General features: G+C 38.8%; 1 protein-coding gene across 2 annotated transcripts in view; it reads left to right on the top strand.

The window, feature by feature from the left end:
* UBE2F (ubiquitin conjugating enzyme E2 F (putative)) overlaps window positions 1–14019 on the top strand; it is a 35316-nt gene extending 21297 nt beyond the window's left edge. For both annotated transcript variants that reach the window (XM_079983362.1, XM_079983361.1), the window contains 4 exons: window positions 606–663; window positions 1265–1297; window positions 6430–6492; window positions 12007–14019. In XM_079983362.1, the coding sequence (XP_079839488.1) occupies window positions 606–663; window positions 1265–1297; window positions 6430–6492; window positions 12007–12057 (205 nt within the window). In that variant the 3' untranslated portion in view covers window positions 12058–14019. The remainder of the gene's footprint in view (window positions 1–605; window positions 664–1264; window positions 1298–6429; window positions 6493–12006) is intronic.
* The last annotated feature ends 281 nt before the right edge of the window (window positions 14020–14300 follow it).

Below are 14300 nucleotides of genomic sequence, written 5' to 3'. Positions count from 1 at the left end.
CAGCTGGGAGATGTGGATCCTGGAGGCAGAGGCCCCAGGGCTGAAAGGAGGGCTGACAGCAGAGCAGGGTGGCTGACTTCGCTTGGGCTGCCCACCCACCACCTCTTTGCCACACTGTGGTTTGCAGCGTCACCTGTCTGTGGCCAAGTGAACTGCAGCGTGACAACATCTTACAGTTTTATATTAGTTAGATTCTTTACCCACCCTTTACCACAGAGGCCCAGGGCTGGTTACTGCAATGTAAAATGCAACATTAAAAACAGATTAAAACAAATTGCAGTCACAACCAGTTGATACAAAATTGTGGAAGCAAAATGGACTGATTGAATTAAGAACCTTGATGAAAGACAAAGTAGTCAGAATATATCTCCAAATGATATGAGGTGGGACAAGACCAGCTGCTTACACTATTTGCCAAGTTTGTGTGCAGTCACCTATATGTAGGAGTACACATACACCCAAATGACTTTTCAGCTATTAATATCAAATTTTCTGTCATTCCTTAGCAGGCAGTTGTCTGTGCATTTAATTTGTCTCTTAAATCCTAGAGTAAGCAAAGCACATATGAATTCAGTGTATAATATGTATTTGCATCTTTATTTCAGTTTATTGAGAGAACATTCAATTGATGGCACTGGCTGGGCTCCAACTAGAACATTAAAGGTAGTATTATCTTAAGCATAGAAATGTGATAATCTTTATCTTTATCAGGTGAAAACTTTCATAAATCAGAAACATTTGTGTCAATCTTCAGGGCAAATTTTAACAAATTGTTGTTATCTTGATTTGAATGGTGAATACATGCTCTCTAATAAGATTAATTTCTTGCCTCTTCCAATAAATAAATGGGACCTAAATGTGGTTTCATTGTTTATTTTTTTAACCCAAGCTGTATTTTTTGTGTTCTATGAAAGTTTTGGTTTCTCTGAGGCATATGCCCCTGTTCATCTATGAAGTGGATGTGAGAGGTTGTCTCGTTATGGCAAAAGGGAGTATTGGGAGAAGTGGGATAAAGCCTATTCCACCGTACGGTCATGCTGGAAATGGTTCGCTTTGCCCACCGTAGGCTTTGCCTCATAGATACCTTGAAATTAAATGCTTACGGGTCGGGTGTTTTGTTTTCTTACATTCTTTATGGAAAGCTCAACATTTACTGAACATTTTGTGCTAGAATTCAATATTTTTGCATTTTGCCTTTGGTAAAAAATAAGTAAGAATGCGTTGTTCAACTTCTTTGACTGAATCCACTTCTTTTTCTTTTCAGGATGTTGTTTGGGGATTAAATTCATTATTTACTGTAAGTAACAAGTGCACTGGCTGAGATCTTTTACAGTTGGCCTCATCACACTTGCCCTTTGCAAAAGAAAATAGTGCTTACAGCTTCTAGAAGAGATACCATGTGAATTTGTTGCATCAAAGGTGTTGTAGGGCCTGAAATATCATCATCTTATTTATGATTGCATAAGCTTCAGTGAACTAGAGTCTCATTGCATGCACCTGATTAGGTAGACTATACTAAAGCTTATGCCCTAATGAAATTATTTCTCTTCAGCGTGTTACAAGACTCTTTGTAGTCCTTATAAACATCAGGAGCCTACTTCCCCTAGCAAATCACATTGACAAGAAAGTATGTACTCTTCTCAGGCATTTTGGCACCTAAGGTGAACTACAAAATGGCGCCTTCCTGTTAAAGAAAAAAGAGGAATAATAATCCACATTGGGATCTGCTGTACCGGTGGATCCTGGGTTGACCCCAACTCTTCTGTAAATTTGGTGTTTTAAGTTTACGTTGTGGTTTTATTGGGCTCTCAGTTAATTTCTATGGATGTTACCTTATGTAAACTTCTGGGATGAAAATATATAAACAAATCTGAATCTATGTACTGTTGCGTCTTTAAATTAACATTTCTGTGATCAAACGTTCATGCTATTTTTCTGGAAAGTAAGAGGAAGGATAAATAAGGTCTTAATAGCTTTTTCCCCTTTAAAGCATAGCTGTCAACTTTTTCCTTTTTTTAAGGGAAATCCTTTTTGGAATAAGGGAATTTCCCTTTTAAAAAGGGAAACGTTGACAGCTATGCTTTAAAGTTATGTAGTGACAGCATCAGATGGAATATGTTTCTGCTCTGCTGTCCAACTTGCAATCTGAAGTAGAGATATATGGTTTATATTTATGTCTTTGATGCTGGGAAATCTAATGATTATAAGGTTTTGACAATCTACAAAGAGGAAGAGGAATATCATTTTTATTCAACTTTATTAAAGGTTTTCAACATATAATAAAAACCAAACAAAGCTAATATTCAAAAAGAGCAAAATAATAAAAAGGAAAAGAAAAGGGGGGGGACACACTCTCACACAAAAACAAAATTTTATATTCTTTCAACCTTCTATCTTAATTTTCCGTTCACAAACATAAATCTGCATCGTCCCAGCTCCCACCTGGGACAGTTCCCATCTTCATCAGCCTCACACCCTGAGAAAAACCACTTGATTCTGTCTCTCACACAGATCTCTTCTATCATTTTTTTCTCTGTATGTATCTTCGTATCATATTATCATCTCATCTCATACTTATATAATTTAATATTAATCAAAACAAACTATAAAAACTTAAATAATAAGGGGGGAGAGGTACTTCCACCTTCTTTCTGCCAATTATGTATAATGCAGTTGTTTCCAGCATTTGGCAGATACACTCCATCGTAACTCCTAGCTGTAGGTGGTATGCAGCTTTCTGCCATCTGCTAATGGTATTTCTTCAAATTTCCTCTGCAGGCCTCCAGCATCGCCAGTTCTGATACTCAATCAGTTCAATATGGCGTTTCATTTTAGAATGTCCCAAACTAATATTTCTCTAGTTTCTTATGGGATACTTCTTTTTGTGGATTCCAGAACATCTCAATAAAATGAGAATTCACATTTATTTGCCTGATGCTTAATCAATAAATCATAACCTCGTGCTTTTCTCTCCTGCTTTTCCAGTTTTTTAATCAATCTTCCTTCAGGAGATAGGCAACATTTTCATCTGACTTCTCTTTAAGGACGTTTCGATGTGAGCATTTTTTTATTTTTGAATGATTTTCGGCTCATGAGTTTACGACAGGCACTTTCACCAATAATATTTTTGTATCTCTGTCTCCACACCGCCGTCTGCTGGGTTGAATTTATCCTCTCTTTCTGAGTCTTCATAATTCATTAAAAATGGGTCCTCTTGTTTTTCATCCAGACTCACATCACCTCCCATTTGTCTCATCTGCATTCCAATGTAAGGTTACCATATTTTTTTCAGTGAATCAAGGGACATTTGTCAACTTCAGTGGATTTTGTATGGGGACTGATTTGTAAATCCAGGGACTGTCCCCGGGAAACGGGGATATCTGGTAACCTTATTCCAATGTCTCTAACCATACTCCAAAATTCCAATTTCAACTGCATTAACTGCTCTTTAAGCATTTATTACAAGAGGCCCAAAATCAGCCTTCATGATCACTGTATTTCTCTTCCAGAGCTGTGATGCAGCTGTAAATTCAGCCACCGTCTCTCATCCACTCAACACAAAGAAACTGCGAGTTATCAAGTACATAAATGATAGATTGTAGACAGTTGAAAAGTCACAGTCTGATCTACATTTTTCAAAGTTATTAGATATTTAGAGCGTCTTGAAGACATTTCCAGCCTGTTACGATATTTTATATTATTTTTGTAGTCCTTAGCAACCTTTATCACTGGGTGCTATTGACAAATAGAGAGTCCAGTTTACTTTTCTTTCCAATCCGTTAAAAGTAATTAATGCAATGGAGATGCAAACCCGACGCCCTCATTTCAGGGCGATTATTCGGTGTATGAGCTGCTGTAACTCCTTGTTCTAAGCGCCCCTTCCCTGGAAGTTTCACCTTCCTCCCCATAACAATGGGCGAGTGTCTCTTCAGAACTGAGGCTGGCTTCTCAGGTATTCTGACCACCTCTTATTAACAAATAATTATCCCTGATGGCAGACAAGCTAGCAGTGGATTCCCTTCAGCTTCCTGTGCTCCACCAGAGGTCTGAAACAGCATTTTTAAACCTCCCTTGTAAATAATTATGCACCCAGGACCGTATTTTAAACATCAAAGTATTCTTTCTACTTCAAAGGCAGACTTTGTGAATTAACTGAATTGTGTGTGTCCTGCCCCAATTTAAGCACGTTCTGCAGTATAAACTCAGAAGAACCACGAGACATTGGAAAATGTAATGCCTGACAAGCTGTAGAATCTGCACACTCTGAACTCTTGGCAATTGCCTGTATATGTGCTTTACGAGGATTTATATTTCAAGAAGTATCCACATCTCTCCCCCCCCCCCCCCGCAAAAAAGTGTAAACAACAGATTGTTTCAGATCACAGGTTCTGAATACTGCTCAGATTGAATAGGCTAATGACCTCTTCCCTCAGAGCTGCTGGTCCAATTAACTTGGGATGCCTTGGGCAGCTTTTATGTAAAAATAAAAATATCAGTTGACCTGATCACATATAGCATGTGCAATTTAGGCCTGAACTATGTTTTTAAAGCTAGTATAATATTTTATTTTTGTTTAAAAGACACCACATTTGGGGGATTTTTGTTTAGGGGATTTAAAAAACAACAACCCATAATGAGTAACAGTGATAGAAGATAAGCAGAATATTGTAGGTGCAATATACCACTTTCAGCACCAACCACTGCAAAAATAATTGCCAGACAATCTTCTGTTTCCATAGTGATGATTTCTTTCTCCTCCTTCTCACAGTGACTTAATTACTGCATGAGATTGTCAACTCTCAGGCTGCTTTGATTTGAACAAGGTTAAATTTTAGCCTTCTTGCAAAAGAGTAGTAGTGTTTGTTGCAGAGAGAATTTTGGAACTTTGGACCTTATTGTCTAGTAAAACTAGCTAAAATTAGTCATATCTGAGACTGAATCCTACACACACTTTGAATTAAGCCTCATGGAAATAGTGGAAATCCCATTGAAACCACTTAAGTCCTATTGCTTTCATAGGATTTATAGTTCACTTGTATGCATATCTATTCTGAAGGAATTCATTCAGGTACAAATTTATAGAACTGCAGCCTTATTTTAACTAATTTTAGCTAGATTGGAAGCGTTGCTTTCTCCTATAGGGTAACTTGATTATTGTTTTTATTGAATGAAAAGTTAATGGAATTATGGACACATTTATTTTGTGGAGACCTAATATTAACATGGTTACTTGCTTGGAACTGAAGTATTGCTCACCCAGTTCTTGGATAACAGCATGTGTGCACATGCACACGCAACCTGCCGAATGGTGAACCTTTGTTGAAATGGAGGAGTGGGTTTGTTTGTGATAAGGCATAGCAACCTGATTCTTAAAGTCTTAAAGTAAAAAATTGCAGTAGGCTTCCCTAAGGGTTTTGGTTTGCCTTTAGGTTCCAGATTTATTTATCTAATTCTTATCCAACTGTTGCTCTGCGCTAAATTCAATCTCTTTGGCTCAGTTAAGTGTCACAGATCACCATGAATGGGCTTTGGACTTACTGCACTCCTTCCTCCCCTTGTACGCTTCAATTCTTTTCCTCACTTCCTGGTTTATGTTAACCATAGTTGGCCAGAGTATATGAATTGGGCAAACAATGGTTGTTGCAAACCATAATTCAGCTGCAAGGCAGCGTTCAAAACTTGTTTGAAGCGGGTTTCCAGTGCTATTTTGGAGGCAATGTTAGTGTGGTTAGTCCATTGTTTTTACAATTGTTGGAAATCTGATCAATAAATTCTGTTGTCCATTCCAACCTTGTAACATTAGAACAGCAACAGCAGTCACCCAAACTGTGATACCAATACTATAGAATATTGAAAGAGATTTAAAACTTATTTACTGAGCTTTCAGAGGGTAAGAGATCTGCCTCTTCATTTTTCTCTGAGGCTACCAGTACAGCTTTGTGGGGTTTTAAATATATATTTCTGCTGTTGTGACCAGCTACTTTAAACCACTAGGGAAAGTGGTATGAAAGTGAAAGTATTTAAAATAAACAAGTGAGGGAAAGAATTGAGAGTGTAAATGGAATGGAAAGAACCCAAGACACAGCCTGTTAACTTGGTTGTGACATCTGAACCAGGTCTTTGCAAACACCTTAATAGTAAAACATTGGTATATAGCCTCTGAATGCTTAGATTTTCAATTTGTATAATGAATTTCCGTATATATAAGAATTTTCGTTAAATTCCATGGGTGGGGTTCCAGAGATCTCATTGAGTCAGTCCAAGAGCTTGTACATTCTATATGAGACATCTGACTCTTTTTTATGACATCAGACCATTATACCACATCATAAACAGTTTGCCGTGTGGTAGAAAGGGTTAGTTTCAAAGTTCATTTGTGTGATAGTTATAGCCAACCATTTTCTTAAATGTCTGGTTTTTTCTCTTCAGGATCTCTTGAATTTTGATGATCCTTTGAATATTGAAGCTGCAGAGCATCATTTACGCGACAAGGTGAGTAGCAGTGTACTAAATATATTAGCTTATGAGAATACAGCTCAATTTTCTAATCTCTTGTGTAGCTTTTGACAGGGAATGATTTCTGTGCATCAATATTTAACAAGCATCATTAAAAAAAGTATTCAATGGATCTTGGATCCACCTTCTCCACTGCACAATAATATGGCATTAATGTTTGTGCAGGATGCTGGATCTTCTCTTTCTGCCTGCAAGCTCCTGTGCCCCCCCCACCCCCCCAATAGTGCCAGAGTGTTCGGTGACCCTCCACAGTGACTGGGAGCAGGAGCAAGGTGCAATGGGTGGGAAGAATTGGGGGAGGGGAGGGAACACCCTACAAGCAGAAGTATATTCAACTTGTGCACTTCCATCTTTCTATCCAAACCACCATGATTATACTGTGAACTCTATAAAGTTTATTGTGTCATTCAGTAAGAACAGTAATGAGTTATAGCCAAAGAGCCATCGGTAGAATCTGATTGTACAAACAATTGTAGAACAATACTGTTGGCCTATGCTGCGGAAATCGATTCTTGGAAAATGGTGAAATATATTTTTTTGGAAATTTTTAATCATATTACTTTTTTAATCATTTTCTTAAAAAAAAATTGTAAATTAAATGTAGAAGTTAATGTAAGCCCATGATGTGGCACATCAATATTTTTAGTTTTGAAATATCTCAATTCTGGGCTGAGCTTTTAAGGTTTTTGTGTAGGGCCAAAGTTGTCAATTTTTTGAAATTTCAAACCCTTATAACTTAAAAACGGGATGAGATAAAAATGTACATTTTTAGATTTAAACTTAGTTTTGATCATTCAACAAGTGTACAAAATATTAAGAAAATTGGGTTACATGAGGTAAAAAAAAATGGATCACTTGATATGGAATGACTCTGTAATGCTATCATCAGTACATTCTCTAGCAATTCTTGTGCTTTCCAGAACATTTTTGAGATTGAGTTTCAGTTTCTAGTACTAGACATAAAACTGCCTTTTCACAGTGAAATTCAGCCCAATGCATAAATGTGCACAAGTGTTCAGGGTTTGGGTATGTCCTTACCACGCTGCTGAGTTATTTTGTGGTGGTAATAGTGATTCAGCAGCTGGCATGCACTTTTGCCTTAAGACTAATTTATTGGAATGTCAAGTTTTATCATTAGGACTAGGACCTTGGAGACCAAAGTTGAAATCCCTCACTGAGTTACCTTGGACTATTCTGTGTGTCTCAGCCTAACCTACACCAAAAGGTTATTCTGAAGATGAAATGGGGAGGGAGAGAATCTCCTACAACTTGTAGGAAAGATGGGACATAAATACATTTTGAAAGTAAGGGCTACAGGTGTGGGTGTGGACAAGATACAACAAAAGGTAGCAGTGTAGAGTCCTTCATGCCGTCTTGAACCCCAACCCACCTTTCTAAAATAGCAAATGGAAGTCATGGGTGAAAATATTGGAGAATGAATGTTTTGAAACTATCTAGAGATCTCTGCTGATGCAGGGACTTAGAAGTAGGTGACAGATCAGGCAATTTAGTAAGATCTGTTGAGTTTCTAGTGTGTCCTTTATAACTGAGTTGCTTTTTTATTTATTTTATGAATTGTTTTTTTGCAGTGGTACCTTGGTTCTCAAACTTAATCCGTTCCAGGAGTCCGTTTGACTCCCGAAACTGTTCGAAAATCAAGGTGTAGCCTCCAATTGGCTGCAGGAGTTTCCTGCACTCAAGCGGAAGCTGCGTTGGACGTTTGACTTCTGAAAAATGTTCGCAAACCAGAACACTTACTTCCAGGTTTGCAGCGTTCAGGAGCCAATTTGTTCGACAACTAAGCCATTCGAGAACCAAGGTACCACTGTATATTACTTTCCTGACACAATCAAAGCCATTTCCGTTAGCAGAAAGAATTATTCCATACCAACAATATAACCAGCATAATAGAAAACAACAGGTGCAAGCAAGACATGTCTTACATCTTTTCCAAAACAACAAACAAACACCTTTTCTCAACTGTTCAGGAAGAAAGCCCTACAAATTCAGTTCTGCTACTATAAAGGTTTGCTGTCTAGCCACCACCATGCAAACCTGAACAGTAAGGCTTACTGACTAGTGAGAGCAGACAGTCCTCTTGGCTAGGCTCAACACATTGAAATGTTTAGCCGCAAAAGAGTATTATTTGTTCAAGGTGCATCATCAATTCTTAGATTAGCATTTACCAATGAATAAGCAATACATATCTCATGGCAGGAAAGCAAAAACACTTTTCAGAAGAAGGAGCTGCTATTTTGTGTATAATATGAATACCGCAGATAGCTGAACAGAGGGGAAGGGAAATTGGGACTCAAGTGTAGCTGCTCTACTCTCTTATTTGTTTGCTTTTGCTCTTCTTAATACTTTTTGTGATCATTGTGATGAATACCTTGAATCAAACTGAGATACCAAAAAAAAAGGGTTAATGCTTCCTAGGACCTGTTTGCCACGCTGTACGGCATGTTGCTTTTGGCACTGAGGGGAATGTGGGGTCTCCTATTTTAAGACAACCTGGAAAACGCGGCTTGTGCCTACGTCTCTAGGAACACCCAGGGTATATCTTGTTGGATTTCAGCTTCAGTATTTTGTGTGTGATGCAAAGTGTACTACTGCTTGGCAATTAATATTTTTGGGGTGGGGAAGAAGGCAGAAGGTTCAGTTCATTACAAATCACAGTTAGTGCTAATGAACAAATTAGGTTGCTTTGCACACCTGACAGTCGAGCACAAAGGGACCATCTGTCCAGTAGCTGTATGAATGTCCCTGTTTTTGATTCACTCACTTAGAACTTGTCACCTTTTCAGGAAGTTATGCACAAGCAGCAGCAGCATCTTCATGAGGGTTTCTGCTGTATTTAAATCACTGTTTTTCTACTAGAAATTCAGATGCAGAACTTAAGAATTGCCAGTTGTTGATGAAAAGCAAAAAAGACTTTTCTGTAATTCATTTTCCACATCTCTAAGGCTTTTCAGTAACTTCACAGTACAGTGTAATCACATCACACACACATTTTACTTGAGTGAATTGAATTACACATACTCGACTCCACTGGTGGCAACGGCTTTCCTGGCACAGTTGCAGCACAGGAGAGGGAGATATTAAGGCAGGAGAGTACGAAGACGCCCGTTTCTCTCAGCTGCAAGACGAGCAGGGAAGCAGAGACAGCTGGAGAAGAAGAAACCCTAGTTCCATCAGCTACAAAACAAGTGGGGAAGCAACAGAGCCAGGCAGAGGAAGAAGAAACCTAGCCTTCATCACCTGTGGAAGGGAGGAGAGAGGCAAACAGAGAGAGATACAGGCAGAAGAAAAAGGAATGGAACTTTCTTTTACAAGAAAGACTTTTCTGGCCAACTGTATGCCCCACCTTCCTATAGCTCTCTATGGAGTAAGAACACTCTGTTCACTTTCTGGTCTGTTTCTCTGGCTTTCTAGACTTCTTCTACAACTGGAAGTATGCTGGGACTATAATGCAGACGTATGCTTTGTAGTGGGTAGAAGGAGGAACGGTCTTCTGTTCTTCGGAGGAGAAGCAGCAATAATTCCCTCCTCCACATGCTAAAATCTACCCCACCACTTAGAACTCAGCACAACATTCTTCCCTTGTAGCTCACCAGAACACAAGCTAAAAAACAAATTTGTGGGAGGGTATCTAGTGAAGACAAGCATCCACTGTGGACACAGAGCTGCCAGGAATTGAGACAAGGAGTTGCTGAAAAGAATCCTTGATCTCTGTGGTGGCACAACCTTAAAAGTGCAATTTCAGCAACTAATATTACCAAAGTTTTGGATATCAGTTAGTGAAGTGCACTTAGAATTGGCAAGTGAAGCAGTCATTCACCCGCTGCCATTTGGTAGCACCTGTCTTTGTGAGCAGGCTTCTCAACAATGGTGATCCTCAAAACAAAAACAAAACCCCAATTTGGTTGTACAAGGTGAGCTGTGAGTTAGCTTTTCATGTATCACCCCCCCCCCCCGGGAATTAAATCTGAAATAACATTTGCTCAGATGTCTCGTTGAAATGGTGAAAATCACTGGTTTTCATTTCATACTAATGCCGAAGTAGCACTATGTATGTTGCTTTGTGAATTACCATTTCAATAGAAGTGAAGTGTCTTATTAGTGCTATTAAGTTATAAATAAAAAATGAATATGTGAAACTGGGTCCCATAATACAAGTTGGGAGTCAGGTAGATCTTGGGTCTGGACCCGTTGAAGACCACTGGAACATACTATTTGCACGCCAGCTCATTCTGAGTGGTATGAGATTCCAGGGGTTCCATGCACTTAACCAACAGAAGCAAGCCAGCTGTTAGTTACATGAAGTAAGTGGAATTAACTCTTGATTAGGAGAAAACAGGATCTGCACAGGAGTGCCAGGCCTAATGAGTAGAGCAACTCATCTTCAGTAGCAGAAACTGAAGGTCCCCACCTTCCCACAGCGATTTGAGTCCCCTCCTCTCCAGGGCTTTTCCCAAGCAATCTCTGACTGTGCCTGCAGTTTTTGCTCCTTCTGCTTCTGGGAGACCAGGGAGAGGGGAACTTGTTGTAGCAGGAGGGGCAGACAACCACACCTCTTCACCAGCTGGACTCCTCTGCCTCTTGGCCTCCTCCCTCTCCTGCTTCAGCTTCGGCTTCCGATTCTGGACTTCTCTCTGCCACAAACTCCCTGCTCACTAAACCCTCTTAACTCTTCAGCTTCCAACACCTCCCAGTCGTCGTCTTCTCCCACCACCAATACCTGGGCTCTGAGCCTTCTTCCCTTTGGGGTTCCCCAGCTGGTTCTTCCTACCATTTGTATGCGTCAAACCAGTCTGTGACACCCAGGGTTCATGTTTCATTCAGAATGGGACACAGTGGAGCCTGTGGTGTCTTAATGATATATGGTTTACTTACACATATATACAAGCTGAGCCTACAGCATCAACATCCCAAGATGACCTTTCTTCCCCCATAGCCGCAACCTTTGATTCAAACAGAAATCAAACATCACTCTCTCTGGTTTCCTGATCTTCAGCTTTTCTGCTAGCTTCTAGCTCACACCACTCAACTCTCAACTCTGGCCTTTTGTCCTAACTACCCATGAGTTGAAGGAGGGGGCCCTACCCATTTGCCATCTTGCACAGACCACTTTCCTTTGTCCCATTCCTTAATGGCCCATCACCCAGGCCAGCACCTCACCAGGAAGCTCACCTGGCAATTAAAAGAATTATAAGGGGGCCTGGGCATTCAGTCTTCGCCCCCCCCCAACCCCTCCTAAATCTACTTTCCATGAAATACGGAAACACAAGCTTCATATGTATAAAGTTTCATATCTCTCTGCACAATCTAATGTAGTGAGTCATACCATTCTATTTCTTTACATGTATTGGCAGGCTGAAATGCGTATATTTCCAAGTGCAGATGCTTTCTTTCAGCAAAAATGTTACCAATATTTCTGCAGACAAATCTTTCTCTATTCCTCCCCCCCCAACCCCACCCTCACTGGTGTAGGAGGATTTCCGATCTAAAGTGGAAGATTACATTAAGCGCTATGCAAGATGATGAAGGGAGAAGGCAGGACCATGGATTGTGTATGCAGTGTTGATTGGTAACTTGATAAAACATCAAAAACCTGGAATGTGCTTGTTCTGTATCCATGTTGTTCTGAAGAAGATAACAAGCTTCAAAATAGTTCATGTCAAATGGTGAGTTCACGGTCAATACAAGAAGAAAATTGTGTATGTTGGTTGGAGAAAAGGTTGTTTTCTTAACTCTTGACAATGTTTTCTTTTCTGAAATTGTACTGTATATCTGGAATTGAGATATGCTTGAAACTTAGAAGAAATCACTATTAAGATTATTTTCACTCAAAAAATTATTCTTGTCTAGTAAAAATTAATGGTATGTTTACTGGAACACTTAAAAATTGGCAATAAAATTGGTCTTTATAGAACTTTTAAGACGCATAAATATTTGCCTTTGCTGGAACTGAAAAAAAGTCCTGCACTTGGGCAAAGGTAATTGCATAAAGCCAGTTTATACCTACTGTTGAAGTTCTTATATTTAATTTAACTTTTTAAAATTGCTGCTTTCTCTTCCTTTTTTTTTTTTTTTTTTTGCCTACAGTGTTTTTAGTTTGCATTTATTGTGCAAAGCACTTACTGAACCCAAGGCTGATTCTATGGCCTACATATAAATGCAGTGTATTATTTTTAAAACCCAATATTTTACATGGAGGTGCAATGAAAGGGAAGTGCTTTTTTAAACTATCTTTTTAAATTTTAGATTTTGCTGTGGAAAGTTGATATTTCAGACTATTATATAATAAAGTGACATGAAGTTTCAAGTAATAACTTGGGAGAACTACCCAAAGCTCTAGCACCTAATCCATGAGAGCAACTTACTTCATGCTGCAATTTCATTATCACACTCTTGCAAACCAACTCTTCTGGGATAAAGGCATAGTTTATGAAGAGTGCTTTTAAAGCCTCCTTAGCTAGCTAGCTCTATATCAAAGAATGTATATATATCAGATTGCAGCATGCCTGTTGGGTGGGAGGGTGCATGTACCTCAGGAACTAGTTCAAAGCAAATGCCACACACAATGTGTGTTTATTATTTTAGCCTACTTCTTCCTGACATGTTGATCACAGCTGATACTGTAACTGGCCTGGGAATCAATTGAGAGAGCCATAGTCATCAAATTTTATTTAGGTTTCATATATAAAAGTGAAATGTATTTTGGGTTACTGTGATAAATTACCACTAAAGCCAGAAATGAATAAATGTTTGTGTAGTTTCATGCATATGTTGTGCAAAACATTTCCTGCCTCAACAGTTACCTGTGCCATATGAAATAATCCATTTAAATTCATCAGGTGCTTGTGATTTGCCATTATTGTAAAAACTGTAAACTTTGATAATGAAAGCCCTGAAATTGCACCATGATTTTCATAGATTTTATCAGTGTAAGACATTTGGCTGTGCAATTGTTACGATCTAGCCAAAGTTATATGCTTTTAGGTCCCAACGATTTGAATGGGAAATATTTAAACATAAGTTTAACTTTCCTTTTGCCATCAATGATACTTTAAAAGTACTTAACCTTTGGCGGGATTGTACCTAGTGTGTCTTAAAGATCTGTTGCAAAACATATAGTTCCTTAAACTTGCAATGCTGCTACTCAGAACTTGGGTAAATGACCTTTTCTAGTCACTGATGTTGGTGTGCAGAGTTGGGCCTCTGAGAAATTATTCAAAAATATTCCTCTGAATCTATAAAGCAATGTGTAATTTTATTGAAAAGTATGAAAGAGATTATTCCTAATCAGGGCAGTTTTCATGAGAAGCATTTTCCCCTTTCTTAAAAAGAAAATACTGAAACAGCAGGAAAGATAAGAGCCACTGCACATTCATCTTTGTAATCAGTAACATGAATATAGCCTGGAGGACTGTTTCCCCTGTTAAACATGTATAATGTGGAAATACATTTCTTTAGGTATGATTAAAGTTATCCATAGTTTTACCATCTGCTGATTTGTCCAATAAGTGACCATCCAATCATGTATCTGGGAGGAACTTTTCACCTTAAGAAAATATCCTAAAATGGGTGCTCAGTAATTCATGCTCTTTGATATTGTATTGGTGTGAGATACTAGTTTCGTAAAACAAAAACCCTGGCCACACTCTGGACCTTGTTTTCTCAACTGGGCAGCAAGAGGGTGACCTGAAAGTAGGGGGATATTGACATCAGTCCCTTGTCATGGTCAGATCACTTCCTGTTGAGATTCAGGTTTTCAGCACCTT

This window comes from Podarcis cretensis (genome assembly GCF_951804945.1).
Source record: "Podarcis cretensis genome assembly, chromosome: 1".
Lineage (NCBI taxonomy): Eukaryota > Metazoa > Chordata > Lepidosauria > Squamata > Lacertidae > Podarcis > Podarcis cretensis.
The sequence above is the reverse complement of the archived record's forward strand: the minus strand, read 5'-3'. Positions and strand labels throughout refer to the sequence as shown.